Source organism: Acomys minous (assembly GCF_964271855.1).
Source record: "Acomys minous genome assembly, chromosome: 7".
NCBI classification, from domain to species: Eukaryota; Metazoa; Chordata; class Mammalia; order Rodentia; family Muridae; genus Acomys; species Acomys minous.
Window position 1 is genome coordinate 34,585,835 of NC_140488.1, and position 22,438 is coordinate 34,608,272.

At 41.5% G+C, this 22,438-nt stretch overlaps 1 protein-coding gene across 3 annotated transcripts; it reads left to right on the forward strand.

Moving 5' to 3' along the window:
- The first annotated feature begins 415 nt into the window (after positions 1 to 415).
- On the forward strand, positions 416 to 22,189 carry UPF3B (UPF3B regulator of nonsense mediated mRNA decay). 3 transcript variants are annotated; one of them, XM_084789825.1, is made up of 11 exons: positions 416 to 679; positions 1,532 to 1,638; positions 1,813 to 1,919; positions 3,981 to 4,079; positions 6,563 to 6,673; positions 8,638 to 8,681; positions 9,098 to 9,280; positions 9,667 to 9,705; positions 11,595 to 11,755; positions 12,817 to 13,117; positions 21,082 to 22,189. In XM_084789825.1, the coding sequence occupies exons 1-11, from the start codon at positions 524 to 526 to the stop codon at positions 21,226 to 21,228; spliced, it is 1,455 nt and encodes a 484-aa protein (XP_084645951.1). In that variant the 5' UTR covers positions 416 to 523; the 3' UTR covers positions 21,229 to 22,189. The 3 variants fall into 3 exon arrangements, with proteins under 3 accessions (XP_084645951.1, XP_084645952.1, XP_084645953.1); XM_084789826.1 differs by lacking the exon at positions 9,667 to 9,705 and having other exon boundaries at positions 418 to 679; XM_084789827.1 differs by lacking the exon at positions 1,532 to 1,638 and having other exon boundaries at positions 539 to 679.
- The last annotated feature ends 249 nt before the right edge of the window (positions 22,190 to 22,438 follow it).

Below are 22,438 nucleotides of genomic sequence, written 5' to 3' on the forward strand. Positions count from 1 at the left end.
ACCTGCTTCTGCCTCCCAGGTGCTGGGATTGAAAGCGTGCGCCACCGCGCCCGGCGGGAGAAAAAAAGCTAAACTTTTAAGATTAAACGATCACACATACTTAAAATCTTTATGAGACAGATGTATGATTCCCACCTTACTAAACCAAAGCGGGTAGCTAGCCGCTTTGCATGCAGGGAGTTGTAGTCCAGCAACGAGTAATTTCTAGACAAGATGGCGAAGTTGCTAATGACGCGCAAAGGGGCGGGCCTTGAGGGGATCTGGGCCGCTTGGGGATTGGGCAGCCCAGGGACTAGGCAGGCGGGAAATAAAGACCAGGTGTTAAAACCTTAACTCAGAGCGAGGCTGGGTGCCTTTGAACTCTCGCGAGATCTCGGAGAGCCCAATGGAACGTGGAGCTTCGCTTATTACTAGGGGCATTTGTTAGGGGGCGGGGCTTCTGTGGGTTCTGCCCGCGAGTCGTTGGTGCCCGGCGTAGCGGCATAGCTGCTGAGCCACGGCTCTGAGGAGAGGAACCGTGGCCATGAAGGAAGAGAAAGATCACAGGCCTAAGGAGAAGCGAGTGACGCTGTTAACGCCTCAGGGTGCCACAGGCAGCTGCGCTGGAGCTACTGCTGAAGGCGCCAAGGGAGAAGATCGGCAAGATCGCAACCGGGAGAAGAAAGAAGCTTTGAGCAAGGTGCCAATGGGCTACTGGCCCAGGAGAGGGCGGGACGTGTACACCGAGCGGGGAGGGTGGCTCGGAACGGGGCTGCTCTCTTCCTCTTCAGGGTTTCTCGTCAGTTTCTAGCTGAATGGAAATTGCTTCGCTCTTTCTCACGCACTGGTGGAAATGGGATTAGCAGGTTCTCCTCAAGCCCCCGAGGTGGGGGGCGGGGAGGGGGGAGGAGCGGGGGGCGGGGAAGAGGATGAGGGAGAAGGAGGGTTCTCAGACGAGAAAGGTTTAGGGCAGAGTTGCGACTGTGGGTGGTCACGGAAGAAGGGAGCGGCAGTAAAGATAGGGGAGCGCTAATCGGCTTGAATTGCTACATAGTCCTTGCGACACCAGGGGTGAGGGGTGTGAGTAATTGTGGTGTAAGTGTTAATGGAGGAGGATTGGGGGGGCATTTTAAGGGACTGATGACCTGGAGGGACAGAAGGGCGAAGGGTAAATAAATGTTTTGCTTGTATTAAGCAGAATGGAAAAAGGGGGGGGGTTCATTTAGTGAATGTTAGACATGTGAGAGAGAAGGTTTCATGACTTCCACGATAGACCCGGATTCGTCGACCTGTTTACCGATAGATCCGGACAAGAATGGGCTTTAAACTGCAGGGTTGCTAATTAAGAGCAGAACGTGAGCTTGTCCTTGCGTCAGAGTTTGCATAAACCCGCGTTATCACTACCTTTGACTAATTCTGCGCTTTGGGCAGCAGAAGATTCCGTATTTTTATAAGCGCTTCTGTATTTTAAAGCCGATCATCAGGAGCCGTGATTCGGGTTTGCCAGAAAGTTGATGTGTACTGATTTTACTTTCCTCATTCATTTCCTAAGGTGGTAATTCGACGATTACCTCCCACTTTGACCAAGGAGCAGCTTCAGGAACATCTTCAACCTATGCCTGAGCATGATTATTTTGAGTTTTTTTCTAATGATACTAGGTAAAAAAATAAATAAAAAATAAAAATAAAAACGGGGTGGAAAAATAGTCTTGTCCTTTTTATCCTCCTTTTTGTTTTTTTTGAGCTAGTTAGTTTCTTTAATATGTATGTCCATGTCTGCAATTCATCCAGACACCTGCAACCATATTCACATCAATGCTTTCCCCTCCACAGTCTGTATCCTCATATGTATGCCAGAGCATATATCAACTTTAAAAACCAAGAAGACATTCTTTTATTCAGAGACCGATTTGATGGCTACGTATTCCTTGACAATAAAGGTGAGTCTTTATAAGGTCTAGAAGTTTGCTAGTTTTACATTTCGAGAATGTGTTCAGCCAGTTTTGATCCATGCCTGTAATCAGTGCTCTCAAGGCAGAGGCAGGAGAATGACTGAAAGTTTGCGACCAGTCTGGAAAGAGGGATGCTAGGGGAGGGGAGAGAGGGTATACAAAACAATGCCAACCAGGTACTTCGTCTAAACTCCTTTAACACAAAATGTGTAACACTTAGAGAATTTTTATAACCCTGAGATATTTTTATTAACTTATTCTTTCTTTGGTTTGACCCAGTGAATAAAATTGCCACTATTTCTCCCTATGTAACACTTTTTAAAATCTTTTTTAAAAAATTTATTTAGCATTCTGTATACAGTGCTCTGCCTGCATGTACTCCTGTAGGCCAGAAGAGGGCATCAGATTATTATAGATGGTTGTCGGCCACCATGTGGTTGTTGGGAATTGAACTCAGGACCTCTGGAAGTGTAGTCAGTGCTCTTAACCACTGAGCCATCTCTCCAGCCCCCTATGTAACACTTTAAACTTAATTTAAATATTAACTTTCTGCTTCAAAGATCTGAATCAATATCATTTATATTAATAGTCCTCACTTATCAGGCTGGGATTTAATCCCAGCACATTGGGAGGCAGAGGCAGGCAGATTTCTGAGTTCGATGCCAGCCTGGTCTAGTGATTCCAGGACAGTCAGGCCTACACAGAGAAACCCTGTCTGGAAAAATTTCTGACTTAACTCTCAACTCACTTTTTGATTTTTTGAGACAGAGTTTCTCTGTATCACTCTAACTGTCCTGGACTCACTTTGTAGACTAGACTGACCTTGAACTCACAGCGATCCACCAGTCAAGTTCTGGGATTAAAGGCCTGGGACACCATGCCTTTTTATTTTTATTTTGTATTTGCTGCTTGCAATGTTTAGCCCGAATGTATCCATTTGCCATCTTTCATTTGGTTTTATAATCATAGCCAAGTGACCTGGGTTTTGGCTAGTTTTATTTCCTCAATTATGTCAAGTCTGCAAATATTAAATCCTTGTTATGGTATATGTCAATAAAAGCGGAAGGCTTGACAACTGTGTCTGTCCTACTTATGTGTACTTAGGATAAAATAAGGGCCTTTCACTCTCTGCTACATTCTCCCCGTGCCTCACTTTATCAATTTTCCCAAACTAGCAATTTTTTTTTCTTGACTACCATTTTTATTCCAGTAGACAGCAGTGATTTCCCACTTAGCTCAGGGGTTCAAGTTGTATAATATTTTCATTTCTTTATCTTTTACATCTAAAATGTGATAGGCCTTATCAATGTATTATTTTCTTTTTCCTTTTTCTTTTTTTTTTTTTTTTTTTTTTTTTGAGACAAGGTCTCTCTGTGTTAGCCTTGGCTGTCCTAGACTCGATTTGTAGACCAGGCTGGCCTCGAACTCACAGTGATCCGTCTGCCTCTGCCTCCCGAGTGCTGGGATTAAAGGCGTGCGCCACCACGCCCGGCCCTGTATTATTTTCTTAATTTTATTACATGTATTTGTTTAAGACATAGCCTGTGTCTTCAGGCTATGGCACATGTGTTCTGTCTCTCCTTCTCCCGTGGGGGTCCTGGGAATTAACTTGGGTTATCAGCCTTGGTGACAAGTTTACCCATTGAGCCTTCTCACCAGCCCATGTGGAGGTTTTTTAAATTTAAGTTACATTTATTGTGCTTTACAGAAGACTAGGGTTGTCTGCCATATCTCTTCTTGTTCTTGTTGATTGAAATAGGGCTTTGTGTATTACCCAAGATGGCCTGAAATTCTTGAGCTCAAGCAATCTTTGCCTCAGTCTTCCCAGTAGTTGAGGCTATAGATACATACTTGCTGTCATAGTTTTAATTATGTTATCAGTGCCAATTCTATAATTGTCTTAATCTAGTAAGGGTGTTTGCCTTTGGGAAACTATTCAAATGACTGTCATCTAAGTAGGTCTAGAAAACAGTAGGTTGATTTGCTTGTGTCCACTTTTAACATCTTTCTTAAAGCAAGAATGACATTTGTTTTTGTTTTCCCAAACAGGTCAGGAATATCATGCTATAGTAGAATTTGCACCTTTTCAAAAAGCTGCAAAAAAGAAGATTAGGAAAAGAGATACAAAAGTTGGGACTATCGAAGATGGTACAGTATAGCGCCAGTTATATACTGCTATTGTTGGATTTTTTAAAAATTCTTTTGCATAATGCTTTTGTGAGTTAGACTGCAGTATGTTAAACCAGAAAACACAGGGATGAACTGAGCTGTCAGTGGCTGTGGGCTCCCACAGTGTTTCCCTTTGCTTTGGCTCGTAGCATTTCATTCCTCTATCACTGGGCAGTAAGTCAGGCTGCTGATTAGGAAATGGTAAGGAGAATCAGTTTTTAAGCAATAATAGCTACTCCTGGCAGCTTCCTACTGTTGCTGTGATTTAACTTGTAGTTTCAGTTATCTTTCTAAAACAAGGTTTGCCTATGGTAGAAAACTTTGTAAACTTCTTGAGATTTGTTTACTTTGATTTTATATATATGGGTATTTTGCTTACATATGTCTGTATACCACTTGTGTGCCTGGTGAAAAGAGAAGCCAGAAGAGGACATCGGGTCCCCTGGAACTCAAATTATAGGCAATTACGAGCCACTGTGTAGGTGCTAAGGATTAAAGCCAGCTCCAAGAGCACTCAGTGTTCTTAATTACTCAGCCAACTCTCTACCCCAAAAGCTTAAAAAAACTGTACTGTGTATACTGGGGGTGGGGGGTACACAAGTGTAGAGGTCAGAGGGGAGATTGTAGGAGTTGGTTCTTTCCTTTTACCATGTGAGTCTTGGGGATTGAACTCAGGTCTTCAGATTTTGCAGCAAATATCTTTACCCTCTGAGCTACCTGGAAACACTCCCCCTCCCCCAAGGGGAAAAAAAACCTTATTTATCTCCAAGTACTTCATGTAAAGCAACTGATATTGTCAGTCTAGTCTCCTAAGCTTAGAATATGTAGGCAACAATACAAGGAGTTCTTAGGCTAAACAGAAATATGGGAATGGAAAACTGAAATAATTTCCATGTAAGGCAAAAACCAACTCCAGATTTTGCGTTTTTGGTAACATGTTAGATAACCACTGTATGGCTCTTATTGTATTGGGTAAGGCTTTAGCACCAGTATTTTATTTTTTATGTGTATAGATGTTTTGCCTGCGTGTATACCTATGCCCCCACATGTATAGGTGGTCCCTCCAGAGGCTAGAAGAGGGTCCTAAATCCCTTAAAATTGGAGTGACAGAATATTGTGAGCCACCATTGAGTTGTGGGAATCAAACCTCTGAAAGAGCAGCCAGTGTTTTTTTTTTTTCCTTTCTTTCTTTCTTTTTCCTTTTTTTTTTTTTTTGTTGTTGTTTGGTTTGGGGGTAGTTTTTTTTTTTTGAGACAGGGTTTCTCTGTGTAGCCTTGGCTGTCCTAGACTTGCTTTGTAGACCAGGCTGGCCTCGAACTCACAGCAATCCACCTGCCTGTACCTCCTAAGTGCTGGGTAGCCAGTGTTCTTAACCACTCAGCCATCTATCCAACCACCAGCCCCAATATTTATGTCAGATTGATCTTTTAGAATTACCTTGTTTAATTTCTGTCATTTGTTACAGCTCTTTTTTGATATTACAGATCTTAAGTGTAGAATACCAAATAATATAATGACTCAGGTGTAATTATTTTCCTTTCTTAGGACAGAGATATCTAGGAAAGAACTCCAAGAATCACCAAACTCTCCAAAGCCATGTCTAGGAATTACCCTCCCACTTATCTTTTTGGAATACCTCACTTTCCTATGTTGAATTTTCCTAAAGTGGCCTGTGCCCATGCACAAATTGCTTACATGCTATTAATTAATACTCTATAATTGCCATTTTCCTATAAGTGTGGTTCTGGATTTGTAGGAACTGTGGATTTTTTTCTCCTGAGACTCTGGGGCTCAAACCTAGTGCCCTACCTGTGCCAAGTAACTACTCTCAAACTGAGCTGCAAAGGGGCGTGGTAGCATACATCCTTAATCTCAAGCACTGGGGAGGCAGAGGCTCTCTGTGAGTTTGAGGTCAGCCTGGCTGTCAAAACTCTTGTCTCCAAAAATTAAAAATCAAACTGAGCTGCAACCCTAGGCCTGGAGCAGTGCCACACCTCTTGTTAATGTGTTCTAATGTGGTCTCTCATTTTTCCTGATTCCTCTGTTAAACCAGACTCCCATGGTAGGTATCAGTAATTTGAGCTCCAAAGAGTAAATAGCAAGTTAAGCCCTAGTAATCTATCTTGTGTGGGTGTTCTTTTTTTGTTTTTGTTTTAATTTTTAAAATCTTCCATATAGTAGAAAAATATACTTCTAAAATAAATATCTATCCTAAGTAGCAGTTCCTTTTTTGTTGTTTATTTTTTTAACTTAGAAATTTTATTTTATTTGTTATTTAAATTTAAAATAAAAAAGCATGAATAAAGGAAAGTATCATTCTTGAACATGTTAATCTGGGTGCCCTTTATCACTAGAATGAGTCGCAGATAGACAAACCAAAGAGAATCGTCTGGAGTTGATGCACAACTGAAGGCCACGAGTTTCTCAATTATAACTTTCTGGTTCTTTAAATGATTATTTAGATCCAGAATACAGAAAATTTTTGGAGAGTTATGCCACCGATAATGAGAAAATGACATCTACTCCAGAGACATTGCTGGAGGAAATAGAAGCCAAAAATCGAGAATTAATAGGTAAGTAGGAAAAGCAAATGGCTTTTTTATCAGACTACCTAAGTCTGTCTCCGCCTGCTTGATTTGGCAGCTGTAATGTATGATGTTGAAGGCATTCCCTGAGACTGCTTCAGCTTGAATGCATGCAATAAATACCTGCCTCACAGGAAGTATTGGGACACTGCACCCATGAAACAAGGATCTAGTGGCTTCCTTAGTGTTACAGCCACAGTTTAAAGCTTGTTATGGGGGCTGGAGAGATGGCTCAGTGGTTGAGAGCAGTGTCTGCTCTTCCAGAGGACCTGAGTTCAATTCCCACTCATAGCCATCTATAATGGGATCTGACACACTCTTCTGGCATGCAGGTGTACATGCAGATAGGGCACTCATACAATCAATCAATCAATAAATAAATAATAAATAAATCTTTTAAAAAAGAAATAAAGTTTGTTACGGACTGCTTAGCCAATGAAGAACAATCGGTCTCTCTTAGCAGTAAGTTCTTATTCCTAAAAATTGACTTCGTAATCTAAAACAAACAAACAAACCAACCTGCCTGAAGTTCATTACTATAAAATTGAGATTCTGAGAAATGTCAGCTTAGATGTTGGTTCCAAGCAACCAATTCTAACAAGTGACATAGTGTTTGACCCAGGATTTCCACTCTAGGAATTTATCCCACAAATTTGTTCCATAAAGCTACCTACTCAGGAAGCTAAGGCAAGAGGATGGAAAGTTAAGGCCTGCCTGGGCTACAGTTTGCTCATGGTTAATTGGGCAATTTAGTGGGGAAAAACCAAACCAAACCAAAAGACAGTAATACTGGTGTACTCTTACAATTCCAGCACTGGGGCGATATAGGCAGGAAGATCAGAAGTTAAGACTATCTTTGGTTACATAGTGAGTTCAGATCAGCTTGAGCCATATTAGACCCTATTTCTAAGCAAACCAAAAAAAAATTTTTTTAAATGTCCTCAAAAAGATGCCATCAAGGCTAATATCGTTCAACATGTTAGAAACTGAACTAAAATTCCTTTTTAAAAATTCATTTTTATTATTTTGTTTGCTTGTTTGTTTATTGTTTTGAGATAAGGTTTCTTTGTGTAGCCTGTATGTCCCAGAACTCACTATGTAGACCAGGCTGACCTCGAACTCAGATCTGCCTGCCTCTGTCTCCCTAGTGTGCCATTATGTGTCTTGCTGGTGTTTATGTGTGTGGGAAGAGGATATATACAAATGAGTGCAGATGCCTGAGGAGGCCAAAGGCTTTAGAGTGATTGAGCTACCCAATGTGGGTACTGAGAATTGAACTCCGGTCCTCTGTAATAGCAGTACTTGCTCTTAACCACTGATCTGTCTCTCCAGCCCCCTTAAATACATTTTTAAAACTTGATTTCTTTTAATGAATGTGTAGAATTAGCTCATTTCTGGTAGCTTCCTTAGAATAAATTCCTAGAGTTAGAAATAGGGTATCAGAATAATTGGATGTTTGTAGCACAAACCTGTCCCCAGAGCTTCTATCCAGTTGAACAAGCTTTTTTTTGAGACAGGGTTTCTCTGTGTAGTCTTGATTGTCCTGGACTCACTTTGTAGACCAGGTTAGACTTGAATTCACAGAGATCTGCTTGCCTCTGCCTCCCTGAGTACTGGGATTGCTGGCGTGCGCCACAACACCCTGGCAGTTGTAGATTTTGTTTTTACTTTTGGGTTTGTTTTTTGTTTGTTTGTTGAGACAGGGTTTCTCTGTGTAGCCTTGGCTGTTCTGGACTCACTTTGTAGACCAGGCTAGACTTGAACTCACAGTGACCTGCCTGCCTCTGCCTCCTGAGTGCGGGGGTTAAAGGCGTGCACCACCATGCCCGGCCAGTTGTAGATTTTGTAAAGGGTGTAATTTCCTCATCTTGAGTGGGTAGCAGGGAAGGACTAAGAGCAGAATACTTCCCAGGGTTGACAAGCATTATTAATAATCTGCTTATGCTTTATAGCTAAAAGGACAACCCCACTTTTGAGCTTCCTGAAGAACAAGCAGGTGAGAGTTCATTTTGGTAGTTCTCTTGGTTCTTAATTAGTTCATAGTGAATAAACATTTGAGAGCCTTGGGGTCCTACAGGAAAAATAGTTATTTTCCCACAATTAGCCCCTAAAAATCTAGGTTTTTTTTTTTCTTGGTCATCTTATTCATGGAGGATGTGGGCCTGAGGATTTACCCTACAGACCTGGGGTGAGTTCTACTATCCCAAAGGCACTCTGGATTCCCTGAAAGCATCAGGGAATGCACAAAGGAAGGGGGTGGGAGTAGGTTCTGGCCTTGAGTCTTAGGGGAATGGGTAGTAAGGGCATTGTAAGCAGGAAAGAAATCAGATTAGTAGGTACCCCAAATGCCTTTGGGATTAGTTGGGGGTTTGGTTACCTTTGTAATTGGAAAGGTTGTGCTGGTATTTCTAGAGAATGAGAGAAGAAAAGAGAGAAGAAAGGAGGAGGCGAGAAATAGAACGGAAAAGACAAAGAGAAGAAGAGAGAAGAAAGTGGAAAGAAGAGGAGAAACGTAAAAGGAAAGATATAGAAAAGCTGAAGAAGATAGAGAGAGTTCCAGAAAGGGAAAAAATAAAGGATGAACCAAAGATTAAGGTACGAAAATGATAGAAACTGACTGCATGCACCTGAAAATTGCATGTATCTATTTATGCATGAGCTTTGTGTTGTTGTGAGTTTTGGTTTGTTTTTGCACTTTTGGGAGGGGAGGCTATAGAAATAAAAAGATTTTTCACACAAATAGTATTAAGTTTTAAGCTTAAGATGACTTGGAAGGGTTCTATAGATTACCCAATGCTATCATCCTTCATTGCAGACCTGTTTTAAGTCACTAATAATGTTTGCTATGTGGGTTACTATTCTCTCAGTTCCTAGTAAATGAGGACTTTGGTCTGGCTTGCATGAATTTGGGGTTTGATCAGCTTTTCTTTCATAAATGATACATGAAGTTGCCTCATCTGTTTGTTTTCCACTGTCTTCAGGTACACAGGTTTCTGTTACAAGCTGTGAATCAGAAAAATGTAAGGATCAAGTACATGATACAGAGCACCTAGTATCATGTCATACACTCAGGTCTTAGCTAATAAGAACTTTTGGTGGTGGTTGTAGTGTTACGTGTTGAAACCCCTTCAGACTGACTTGGGTCTTTGTGAAAGCTGATCTGTTTAACATCTCTCTTTAAAAGGAAACCCAAACCCATGCATGGTGACTCATCATGGCAGGAGGGTTTAGTTTGAAGCCAACCCAGCCTGCAGTTCCAGAACCTATCTCAATAAAATAGGAGGATAGAATAAAATAGAGGGAGCCCAAGTGACACCTTGATGTTCTGCTGGTACCCAGAAGCCTCAGCAATATAGGCTCAGAGAAAAGTCGGGCTATATAGCGCCTTCTCATCTTCTTACATGCCTCTCCTAACTGGCTGCCACGGGACAAGAATATTGACAAATAACCTGCTTTAAGTGCTTTCCCCTCTCACGTGATTCCCGAGTTACCTTCTTGCATCTAGGAATCTGAGCAGCAGACGCTTATTGCTGTGTTGCGTATAGGAAGAGGAAAACTTGTAGAAAGATCTCAGCCTTGCTGCTTCCTTCCCAAGGGCATGGCTTGGGCAGCCCTTGCTCCAGGTAACATCCCAGAGAAGTACTTGCAGCTAGACCTTTGGAAACTCTGACAGCATCTCGCAGATATGATGGCATGGTCGCCTTATACTTTCTGGAAACAGCAGTTTGAGGGGCTGGGGTTTCCTGAGTGTCTTTTGGGGGTCATCATTGCTGATGCAGGGAAAGCTTCCACCTCAGTTCCTTCCAGCTGACTCTCTGTCCACCATGCCACCAGTGATTTGACTTGCTAGTCCAAGACAGAAGGTAGAGCTAGCCATGCTAGAGAGCTTCTCTTATGTTCTTATTAGAGTAATGAACACCTTGGCATCTAACAACAGGTAGATGTTCGTTAGAGAAATGAGAACGCTTAAATGAAACCTGCACATTTGCCCTCATTTTATTTTGGAGCCTTTTTTGCGTCAATTTTGGATTCCCATTTGTAGTTGCTGTGTGTGCTGAAGTAGCTCATGCTTAAGTCTGTGGTTCTTTTGCCTTTTGCTTGGTGACTTGCATGATGCTCTCTCCCTGAGATGACCCTCTGATGATGCAGTTACTATGATATTTTGTTTGTTGCCTAAGAATCTCTGCCTATCCTACACCTAGCAGAAGTATCCAAGCTACCTCTTTAAAGCAATGATGTCAGAGTGGCACTGAGATGGAATTTCAACTTTCTGTTGTATTGTATTCTGTCCTCTTGGATTTCAAAAATCCAGTGCCAAGTAATGCTTGCTATTTATTGCTAATGTTAATATGATTATACCATCATAAATATGTTATTCTCAGGCTTAAGGCAGAATCATCCCCACAATGGATCTCTCCTTTGGTAATGTATTCCAAGTATATACATAAGAAAAACAAAAACAAAAATTATATTGATTCACTTAAAAGTTTGACCTGTAGCCGGGTATGGTGGTACACACTTTTAACCACACTAGGGAGACAGATGTAGGCAGATTGTAATTTCCTGGCTAGCCTGGGCTACATAGTGAGAACTTGTCTCAAAACTCCTTCAAAAGCAGTTGACCCATTTAAAACCAAAGGAGTCTTGATCCCATTGGCCCAGGATGATCAAACTACTTCCTGTGGGGAGAATGGCACTTTCACATTAGTAACTTCCTTTTAGTAACTCACTGTTGTGCATTAGCTGTTCACTGGGAGTTTGAGACTAATGGCAGAGATAAGGGGCCTTCTGCAGTCTAAATTTATAATATTACTGTGGGGTTTTTTTTTTTTTTGATAGAATCAGAAGGCAGTGCCCCAGTCACCAGAATTTAAAAAAAAAAAAAAAACAAACATTTTCTTTTTAAAAGCTGCTCAGGAAACCAGAAAAAGGAGATGAAAAAGAACTTGATAAAAGAGACAAAGTCAAGAAACTGGACAAAGAGAATCTGAATGAAGAAAGAGGCACTGGGCAAAGTTGTACTCTGCCCAAGCGTTCTGATGTCGAACTGAAGGATGAAAAGCCAAGGAGGTCAGTGAGCAGTGAGAGCTCTTAGCCATCTTTCATCACTAGCCACTAGCGTAGACGTCATGTCCTGGACTTGCATGGAGTTAAATTATTTGCTTGTTTGAGTGGCATATACACCTGTAGTAACACTCAGGAAGATGAGATAGGAGGATTGCTAGTTTCAAGGCCAGCCTAGATGACATAGTAAGCTCTTGGCCAAAAAATTGCTTTATATGGGGTAGAGGGAGAAGGAAAGGTTTCAAATAGTCTAGTGTCTCCATCTAGGTGAATGACCTTTGATTTTCTTCCCTCCCTCTCTCTCTCTCTCTCTCTCTCTCTCTCTCTCTCTCTCTCTCTCTCTCTCTCTCTTACATATTTATTTATGGGGCTGGAGAGATGTCTTAGTGGTTAAGAACACTGACTGCTTTTCCAGAGGTCCTGAGTTCAATTCCCAGCAACCACATGATGGCTTGCTACCATCGATACTGGGATCTGATGCTCTCTTCTGGTATGTAGGTGTACACACAGAGCACTCTACAAGCAGATAGAGCCCTTATATACATAAAATAAATCTTTTAAAATGTATATGCTATTAGAGTGTGTCTTGTGTGTACCATATGTACATGAGTACAAGAGCCCACTAAGGCCAAAGATGTCAGAGCCCCCTGTAGCTAGAGATGTAGGTGGTTGTGAACCACTCGTTGTGGATGCTGGGAACCAAACTTGGGTTTTCTGAAAAAGCAATAGGCTCTTAACTGATGAGCCAGCCCTCCAGCCCTGACTTACATTTTTTCTTATTTTCTAAAATGCTACTACTTTTTCCTCAGCTGTATAAGTACACCCTCATTAGGATGGCCAGCTTAGAATCACGGTGTCCTTACATTTGCAATTGCAGGATGTTGAAGATTCAGGCTTGCCTTTTGTTCTGTTCTGTTTTGTCTTGTTTTGTTTTTCAGACAGGATCTCCAGTATTTGAGGCCAGCTGGTTGTGCTAGGACTTGGCCCCAGGTACTTCATGCATCATTAGGCAAAGCACTCTGTCAATTGAGCTGTATCTCCAGCCCTCTTGCTTATTTTTCATGCAGGCCTGATGATGACAGTGTCAGAGATTACAGAGAGAGGGACCGGGATTACGAAAGAGATCAGGAACGCATTTTCCGAGAAAGAGAGAGGCTGAAGCGGCAAGAAGAAGAACGCCGAAGGCAGCAGCAGAAAGAGCGCTATGAGAAGGAGAAGGCTTTTAAACGAAAGGAAGAGGAAATGAAGAGAGAGAAAGAGGCACTTCGAGATAAAGGAAAGAAGAGTGAGACTACAGAATCAATATGCGCCCCAGAAAAGGTTGAAAAAAAAGAGGAAGTGGTTAAGAGAGACCGCATAAGGAACAAGGTGCTGCTGCATATTTATTAAAGTTCACTGTTTTGATGAGGCTTTTTTCCATTATTACAAGTATAAATGGAAAGGAATGTGTGTTTTCCCCACCCCCACTAGGCACTGAATGCTTGTGAGCTTTCTGCCAGTGAACTTCATCCCTAGTCCCTATTGTGCAATTTTTTCTTTTTTTTTCTAAATTTATTTATTCATTTATTTGCTTTGTGTATGTGTGTGTGCACATAAGTGTGTGAAAGTGCACATATGTCCCAGTGCATGTGTGACGGTCAGAGGACGATTTGTGGGTATCTCCTTCTACCATGTGGACCATAGGGATCAAGTAAGTGTCCTTACCATCAATCTAATCAGCGCAATGGTAATTTCTTTCTCTTTTCTTTTTGTTTTTTGTTTCTCAAAATAGGGTTTCACTGTGTAGCCTTGACTGTCCTGGAACTCACTTTGTAGGCTAGGTTGTCCTCAAACTCTCAGAGATTGGCTTGCCTCTGCCTCCCAGGTGCTGGGATTAAAGGCATGCATCACTACGCCCAACTCCAAAAGTAATTTCTTTTTTGTTGTTTAGTTTTGTTTTTTCAAGACAAGGTTTCTCTGTGTAACGGCCCTGGCTGTTCTGGAACTCTTTGTAGACCAGGCTGGCCTCGAACTCAGAGATCTGCCTGCCTCTGCCTCCCAAGTGCTGGGATTAAAGACATGTGCCACCACACTTTGCAGTAACTTCTTAATATCCTATTTATTCATATTCAGAGTTTCCAAGTTGCATTCATGTCTTTTTAAATAAGGGGTAGAAGCAAGGTTCATAAATTGTGTGTGGTTAAAAATCTCTTTTGATCTAAGCAATTTCCCTTTTGTTTTCCTGACATTTAATTGTTTATTGCAGAAACCAATCTGTTCTATAGATCTTCTCAGATGCAGATTGGCAAATTTAAAAATTTTCATCTCATTGAACATATATTCTATGTATCTTTTACAATTGGTAATTAAGTGCTAGTACTATGATAGACAGCAGCATGAATGAAATCATATGTTCAGTCTCTACTATTAAAAGTTTATAATGAAACAATTTTAAAATGAAAATAATAGTTAAATTTAGCCTGGAAATCAACAAACTCTTTTTTTTTTCTGGAAAAGACCAGCTGGTAAATACATTAGGCTGTATGAACTATACATTCTCTGTCACAACAGCTAAACTCTGTAAGAAAACAGGGATGGATGGTATAAAATTAAGCTTGGGGTTGGGGAGTATTTCTCAGTGGTTAAGAGTGCTTGCCCAGTCTGCATGAGGCTCTAGTTTCAATCCCAGCACAGCAAAAAAAAAAAAAAAGGGGGGGGGGTAGGGAGTATGAATACACTGCATACATCTGTTGTCCTGAGCACACCTTTAGTCCCAGTGCTTGGGAAGGCAGAGGAAGGTGGACCCCTTGAGTACAAGGCCAGCCTGGTCTACAGAGTGAGTTCCAGGACAGCCAAGGCTATGTAAAGAAATCCTGTTGGGGAGGGGAAGAAAAACAAGCCAGGCATGGTGGTGTACACCTTTAATCCTAGCACTTCAGAGACAGATGCAGGAGGATCTCTATGAGTTCAAGAGCAACCTGGTCTTTGTAGGTCAGTATTAGGACAACCAGGGCTATGTAGAGAGACCCTGGATCAATAAAAACAACTGGAGAAATGGCTTAGTAGTTAAGGGTGAATATTGCTTTTCCAGAGTCCTGGAGTTCAATTCCTCATGTCAGGCAGCTCACAGACATACATAACTCCAGCGTCTATGGGCAACTGTGCACGCGTGCACACATACAACCCACACACAGTTAAAAAGAATAAAAATCTTTAAAAAAGGTTGGACATGGTGGTACATACCTGCAATCCCAGAACTCAGGAGGCAGAAGCAGGTATATCTCTCTGTAAGGCAGCCAGATCTTTACAAAATTGAGACCAGCCTGGTCTGAACACTGAGCTCCAAGTCAGCTAAGGCTACACAGTGAGACTGTCTCAAAAAACAATGACAACAACAAAAAACCACCTAGTGTGTCCTGATCTAGAGACTTTGAATATACTCACGCTCAGTCTTGGACAAGACTATTCCTAACTGATGTTGTGCTTCCTTCCTCTTCTCAGGAAGTATATGACACCTGGGTACCCTATTTTTGTTACCTTAGTTGACTTATAAGGACACAGAGTCTTACTGTGTAACCTAGGCTTGCCCTGAGCTCATGGCAATCTTGCTTAAGCTGAGCAAGTGCTAGGATTAAAACCATATGTTCAATCGCTAGTATTAAAAGTTTATAATAATGAAGGCTGGAGAGATGGCTCAGAGGTTAAGCGCACTGACTGCTCCTCCGGAGGTCCCGAGTTCAATTCCCAGCAAGCACATGGTGGCTCACAACCATCTATAATGTGATATGATGCCCTCTTCTGGCCTGCAGGTGTACATGCAGGCAGAGCACTGCATACATAATAAATAAATAAATCTTTTTTTTAAGTTTATAATGAAACAATTTTAAAGTGAAATTAATAGTTAAATTTAGGCTGGAAATCAACAAACTTTTTTTTTCTGGAAAAGACCAGCTGGTAAATACATTAGGCTGTATGAACTATACATTCACTGTCACAACAGCTAAACTCTGTAAGAAAACAGGGATGGATGGTATAAAAATAAGCTTGGGGTTGGGGAGTATTTCTCAGCGTTTCTTAGTATTTCACAGCATACACCTGTGCTGAGTGTGGGTCTCCACTGTTGTAGGATGTTATGGTTGGGTAGATCTTGGGACGCCTGTGCCTACTAGAGCACGTGTACTACTTACTTGTCCTGCATGTCTCTCTTCCCCTCCTTCTCTCCCTTATTTTCACACTATTATTAATATTTATGATGATGTGTATGATGGTTTTGCCTGCATGAATGTCTCTACATCCTGTGTATAGTGCCTTCTCAGGCCTTCCCAGAAAAGGGCCTCAGATACCATGGAACTGGAGTTGCATATAGTTGTGAGCCACCATGTGGGTACTGCAGACAGATCCCAAATCCTCTGAAAGAGACGCCTGTGCTCTTTAACTGCGGAGCCATCTCCGCAGCTCCTCTTTTTTCCAGTTTTGTCTGTCTACAAGGTCTCATGTAGCCCATGCTGGCCTTGAGCTCCTGATCCTCCTTCCTATCTCCCCAATCACAGGTGTGCACCACTGTGCCTTGCTTATCTCTCCCCATTTCTTAACATATATGCTCAAATCTATGTTTACATCTTTTTCTTAATAGACCCCCTTAGAAAAAGATGTCATGATTGATCAATAGCAACTGCCCTTATTCTCGGAGATACAAGCTGAAATACTGAAATAGTTAGGAATCAACAATCTTGTCTACAGTTTCTTAAATGATTCTATAAGAAAATGTGTGGAAAAATCAGAAAAGGCGCCGGGCGGGGTGGCGCACACCTTTAATCTCAGCACTCAGGAAGCAGAAGCGGATGGATTCGCTGTGAGTTCGAGGCCAGCCTGGTCTACAATGCAAGTCTAGGACAGCCAAGGCTACACAGAAATACTGTCTCAAAGAACCAAATAAATAAATAAATGACAAAAGGCAAATGTGACAAAATGTTACCATTTGGTGAATCCTAGTAGGAGGATATGTGGGTATTCACAGGACTATTTTATAAAACATTTCAACAGATTTAAAGCTTTTCAAGATAAAAGGTCTGGGGGCTGGAGAGATGGCTCAGAGGTTAAGAGTACTGGCTGCTCTTCCAGAGGTCCTGAGTTCAATCACATGGTGGCTCACACCCATCTATAATGAGATCTGGTGCTCTCTTCTGGCATGCAGGTGTACATACAGGCAGAACACTGTATACATAATAAATAAATATTTTTAAAAAGATAAAACGTTGAGCCAGGCATGGTGGCACACACCTGTAATTCCAGCACTCGGGAGGCAGAAGCAGGGGAATCTCTGAATTCGAGGCAAGCCTAATCTACAAGGTGAGTCCAGGACAACCAAGACTACATAGAGCAACCCTGTCTCAAAAAACAAAAACAAAACAAAACAAAACCGAAAAGAAAGAAAAAAGGTTGACAAGGGGCCAGCAAGGTGGCTTAGTGGGTAAAGTGCTTGCTGCCAAGCTAGACAACCAGAGCTCAATCCCCGGGACTCACATGGTGGAAGGAAAGAAACAGCTCCTGCAGGTTTTTCTCTGACCTCCACATGCTCGTGTATATCTGTCTATGTATGTGTACACAAAAATCATTAAAAAGTCGAAAAGGCCAGGTACGGTGGTACATGCTTGTAATTCTAGCCCTTAGGAGGCTGAAGCAGGAGGGGTTTGTGTTTGAGACCATCCTGGGCTATATAGTGAAATCTTGTTTCAGAGGGGAAATTAGCTATTAATACCATTAGCCTGAAATGTATTTTATGCAAGAAAAGATAAACATTGATGTCCCAGCAGTGTCTAGGAGTTATCGTTGTGCTTTTAATCCTTACAAACTCATGGGCTTAGCAATCTCTATTTACGCTTTATTTATTATTTATACTTTCTCCCTTGGTTTATTGTTTGTGACATGGTCTCAAATAGTCCAGGCTGATCTCAAAATTACTATGTAACTGAGGATAACTTTGAATTTTTGATCCTCCTGCTTCCACGTCTTTGAGTGCTGGGGTTACAGGGATATACTGCCATGCCCTCAGTTTATACATTGCTCGGGCTCAAACCAAGAACCTTGTACATGCTAAGCAAGTAGTTATTAACTGAGTTAATAACTAAGTTATTATTAATCTTTCACCCTTCCCTTGGTTTTTGAGATACGGTTTTGCTACATAATTGAACTCAAGGCATTCCTCCTGTCCCAGCCTCTCAACTGCTAGCACTGCAGATGTGAGCCACAGTTCCTGACTTAGACATCTTCATTGCATTCTAACTTGCTATGAGCAGCACTTTATTCTCGATTTTAAATTCATCGTGTCTTTCCACACCAGAAGCCCCATTACCCATATCTTTAAATATTACACAGGGGTCTCAGGTATTTTAAACATTTCATCTTGTGAAAACAGAAAAATGTTTTGTTGTAGTTACTCAATTAGAAAAGATGTTTTAGGGATGGGGACATAAGTTGTGTTGGGGTACTTGCCTGGCATGTAGAAGGCCCTGTGTTCAATCTTCAGTACCACATACAAAAGAAGAATAACACCTTCGGCCTAGTTGTCATAGATCAGGTAAGGTAGGCCTATAATTCGTTGTTGAATTCTCTTTGCGGGGGGGGGGGGGGATAGGGAACTCCTTATCCCTGAGTAAGCTTTGTGCATGCAAATCATGTATTCTATTGAGCCATACACCCCCAACCCTTTTTTTGGTAAATCATAAATATATTATTATTTTTGTGGTTTTGGTTTTCTTACTGTTTTGTTCGTATCTCAGGCTGGCCCTAAACTCAGTATGTAACTGAGGATGTCCTTGAACTTCTGATCCTCCCACTTCTACCTCTGGCATTAGAATTATGTGCTTGTGTCACTATGCACAGATTATGTAGTGCTGGGGATTGAACATGCTAGGCAAGTACTGTATCAAATGAGCCATATCCCCAGCCCACCACTTGCTAAATTCTTAAAATGGCTTACAAATTTTCTAGGGCCATATGGTTGTAAAGCAAACATAGGACTTGAATTAAACAAGTCTGTAATTTATTGGCTTACTGAGGAATATGCTTTTAAAGTGCCACCTTCTAGGGTGCTAGGTTGTACCTAAATTTGAGCACATGTTTTTAGCCAGGTATAATGACAAACTTGTATTATGGAGGCTAAGGCAAGAAGATCATGGGAGCCCAGGAGTTCAAGATCAGCCTGGACAATACAGTGAGACTTCATTTAAGCAAGTTTGTGGTAATTTACATAGGATCTAACCTCATAATTTCAGAGAAGTTTCCATGCTTTTTGTTTTCAAATTCAGTGTGTGTGTGTGTGTGTGTGTGTGTGTGTGTGTGTGTGTGTGTGCGCGCGCGCGCATGTATGCAAGTGGAGGTCAGAAGACATATTGCAGGAAATGGCTCTTTCTCCTTTTGGTCGGAGGAATGAAGGGCACTCTTTTAGCCATCTCACTGGCCAACGTTTTCATCCTAAATTAATTTCCATTTTCTTTTGCTAGAGATCAAGCCCAAGACTTTGTTAGGCAAGAATTTTACCACTGAGCTAAATCCCCAGCCAAACCTAAACATCTTTTTGTGTAGTTTTGGATTATTTATTTATTTATTTATTTATTTTTGGTTTTTCGAGACAGGGTTTCTCTTTGTAACCCTGGCTGTCCTTGAACTCACTCTGTACACTAGGCTGCCCTCAAACTCAGAGAGATCCTCCTGCCTCTGCCTCCTGAGTGCTGGGATTAAAGGTGTGGACCACCACCATCTGGCTTAGTTTTGGATGTTTACAGTTAATTTATTACATGGGACATGGTGGCTCATGTCTGTAACCCCAGCAGTCAGAAGTTTGAGATAGGAGGATTTCATGTTGAAGGTCAGCCTGGGCTACCTTAGGCTCTGTTCTTCCCCTCCCACCAAAACATGTAATATACTGGTGGAGAGCGACAGGTATGTAATTGTAGTTTCTCCAGTGATTTCCCCTAGGGCCAGTAATCTAACCCCTGGCTTTGATTGTATTAGACAACCACTCTGTTACTGAGCTACAGTTCAGCCTTTGTTGTAGTTTCTAAGATTAAGAAAAAATTAGAAAGCGGGTGTGGTGGCACACCTTTAATCCAAGCACTCAGGAAGCAGAGGCAGGCATTAGTTCAAAGCCAGCCTGGTCTACAAAGTGAGTTCTAGAACAGCCAGAGCTACACAGAGAAACTGTCTCAAAAAAGAAAAAAAATAGAGCTAATTACGTAATCTTGAGATGGTTTTAAAAACTAGGCAAATAACATTTTATGTGTGTATGAAATTCTCAAAAGATTTAGTAAAATATTAGGTAATAGATTTCTCAAAATATATTACCGTAGACATGTAAAGTAATTTTTAAAACATTTTTTTTTTTTGGTTTTTCGAGACAGGGTTTCTCAGTGTAGCCTTGGCTGTTCTGGACCTGCTTTGTAGACCAGGCTGTCCTCAAAGTCACAGCAATCCTCCTGCCTCTGCCTCCCGAGTGCTAGGATTATAGGTGTGCACCACCATGCCCGGCTTGTAAAGTAATTCTTAAATGACTATAGGTTGGGCATGGTATTTAATGCCTTTTTGTCTTGTTTTGGTTTTTTGAGACAGGGTTTTTCTGTGTGTAGCCTTGGCTGTTCTGGACTTGCTTTGTAGACCAGGCTGGCTTCGAACTCACAGAGATCTGCCTGCCTCTACTTCCCAGAGTGCTGGGAATAAAGGCGCCAGGCTGTTTTGACACCTTTTATCCTAGCACTCAAGAGGCAGAGACAGAAGGATCTCTAAGCTTGAAGCCATCCTTCTCTACACAGAAAGTTCCAGGACATCTACAGCTACATTGAGAGACCTTGTCTCAAAATAGTGACAGCAGCTGTGGCTGATGGCAAAGGCCTGTAATCCCAGCTACTGGGAAGGCTCAGCTAGGGGGGGAAAATATGTGTGTATATATGTGTGTGTGTGTGTGTATTTTAGGTATGAGTGTTCTATCTGCATGTATGCCTGGATGCCAGAAGGGGGCATCAGATGACATTATAGATGGTTGTGAGCCACCATGTGGTTGCTGGGAATTGAACTCAGGACCTTTGGAAGAGCAGGCAGCCCTCTTAACCACTGAGCCATCTCTCCAGCCCCTAGAAGATATATTAATAAGTTCAAGGCCTGCTGGTTAAAGCAGAGCAATGGTGTTGTAACATGAATATTTTGTTTTGTTTTAGGATTATCCTGCTAGCACACATTCAGGTCTTTGGCCTGGTATGACTTAGTTTAGGGATATATGAGGGCATAATTTAGGGCTCTAGAATCCCCCATGTTAAAGCAGAGCACTGGTGCTGTAACATGAATATTTTGTTTTGTTTTAGGACCGTCCCGCAATGCAGCTTTACCAACCAGGAGCTCGAAGCCGAAATCGACTCTGTGCTCCCGATGACAACACCAAACCTGGGGATTCACCAGACAAAAAGCAGGAAAGTGGTATTAGCCATAGAAAAGAAGGAGGGGAGGAGTGAGAAGTCCAAGTGGTGATAGGTGTCCTGACTATCCAGGCAGCCAAAGAGCACGTTTATGCTATCCAGAAGTGCCTTCAGGGCAAAGGAACAGAGAAGAAGGGAGTCGCTGTGCTGGTGGAATGCACTGCAGAGGAGTGTGTCTAGGCAGGGATAAGATTGCAGGCTCGGAATCGGAAGTACAATTTCATTCTTTTTTGCAGTTTCCACAAGTTAATTTTAATGTCTTAGAACAAGATGGGAGCAAGAACTTAACATCTTATGCCACAAGCAAAAAAGAGCAGGGCCTACAATCAATAGGTGTTCTTAACCCTGGCTTGGAGTGTCTTAGTTTGAGTCGAGCAGAAGCACACTAAGTCTTGTTGGGATCTAACTGTTTTGCATTGTTGGTGTTGACTGTTGACTCTGTAGTATAGAAGCAACAAGCATGTAATTATAGCACAAGTAGAATGGAAGATAGAGAAAAGTATGGCTGATGGAAAAGATTTAAATAGTCATGTTACATCTATATCCTATGTCTGAAATTTCTGTAATTATAGCTTATTTTGTTTCCTTCTGTGACCTTAGCATCAAAAAGTATTTGTAAACATCTCGTTTTGCCTTTAGCCTTTTTTCCTATTAATAGGTAAAATGTAGTCCTTAGTTACTGACAATCTAGTCTTTGTTTAATCTTAGGTCTGGTAATTTGAGTGCATACCCTGGAAGGAAACTACACCAATATCTGTTCCTGTTAAGTGGCAGCTTTCAGTCTTAGCTTGTTTTGTACTGCTGTCAATAAATTTTGACTTCACTGAAGTATGAAACTACATTTATTTATTCATGTACTGGCTTATTTGTGGTACTGGGGACCAAATGAAGGGCCTCAGGCATGCTATGTTTATATTCTACTATTGAGCTACAACCTATCCAGCCCCAAGCCAAATAAGGTTAACTTTATTAAATAACTGTTGGTTTTAAGAAAGTATACATTTGCTACTGAATTAAGTTCTTGGGAATTTTGAAAGGGGATAAATGATACTAATTTCTGCCTGCAATAGACAAGTAGAGGCTTTGACTAAGAAGAGAGAGGGTCAGATTATGGCTCACCATTCTTTTACCATAAGAACCAAAATGAAGATGGATATAGTGGTTCACACCTGCAGTCCCAACACTTAGAAGGCCTTAGGTGTAGGCAGGAATATTGACATGAATTTGATATCATCCTGGACTACAT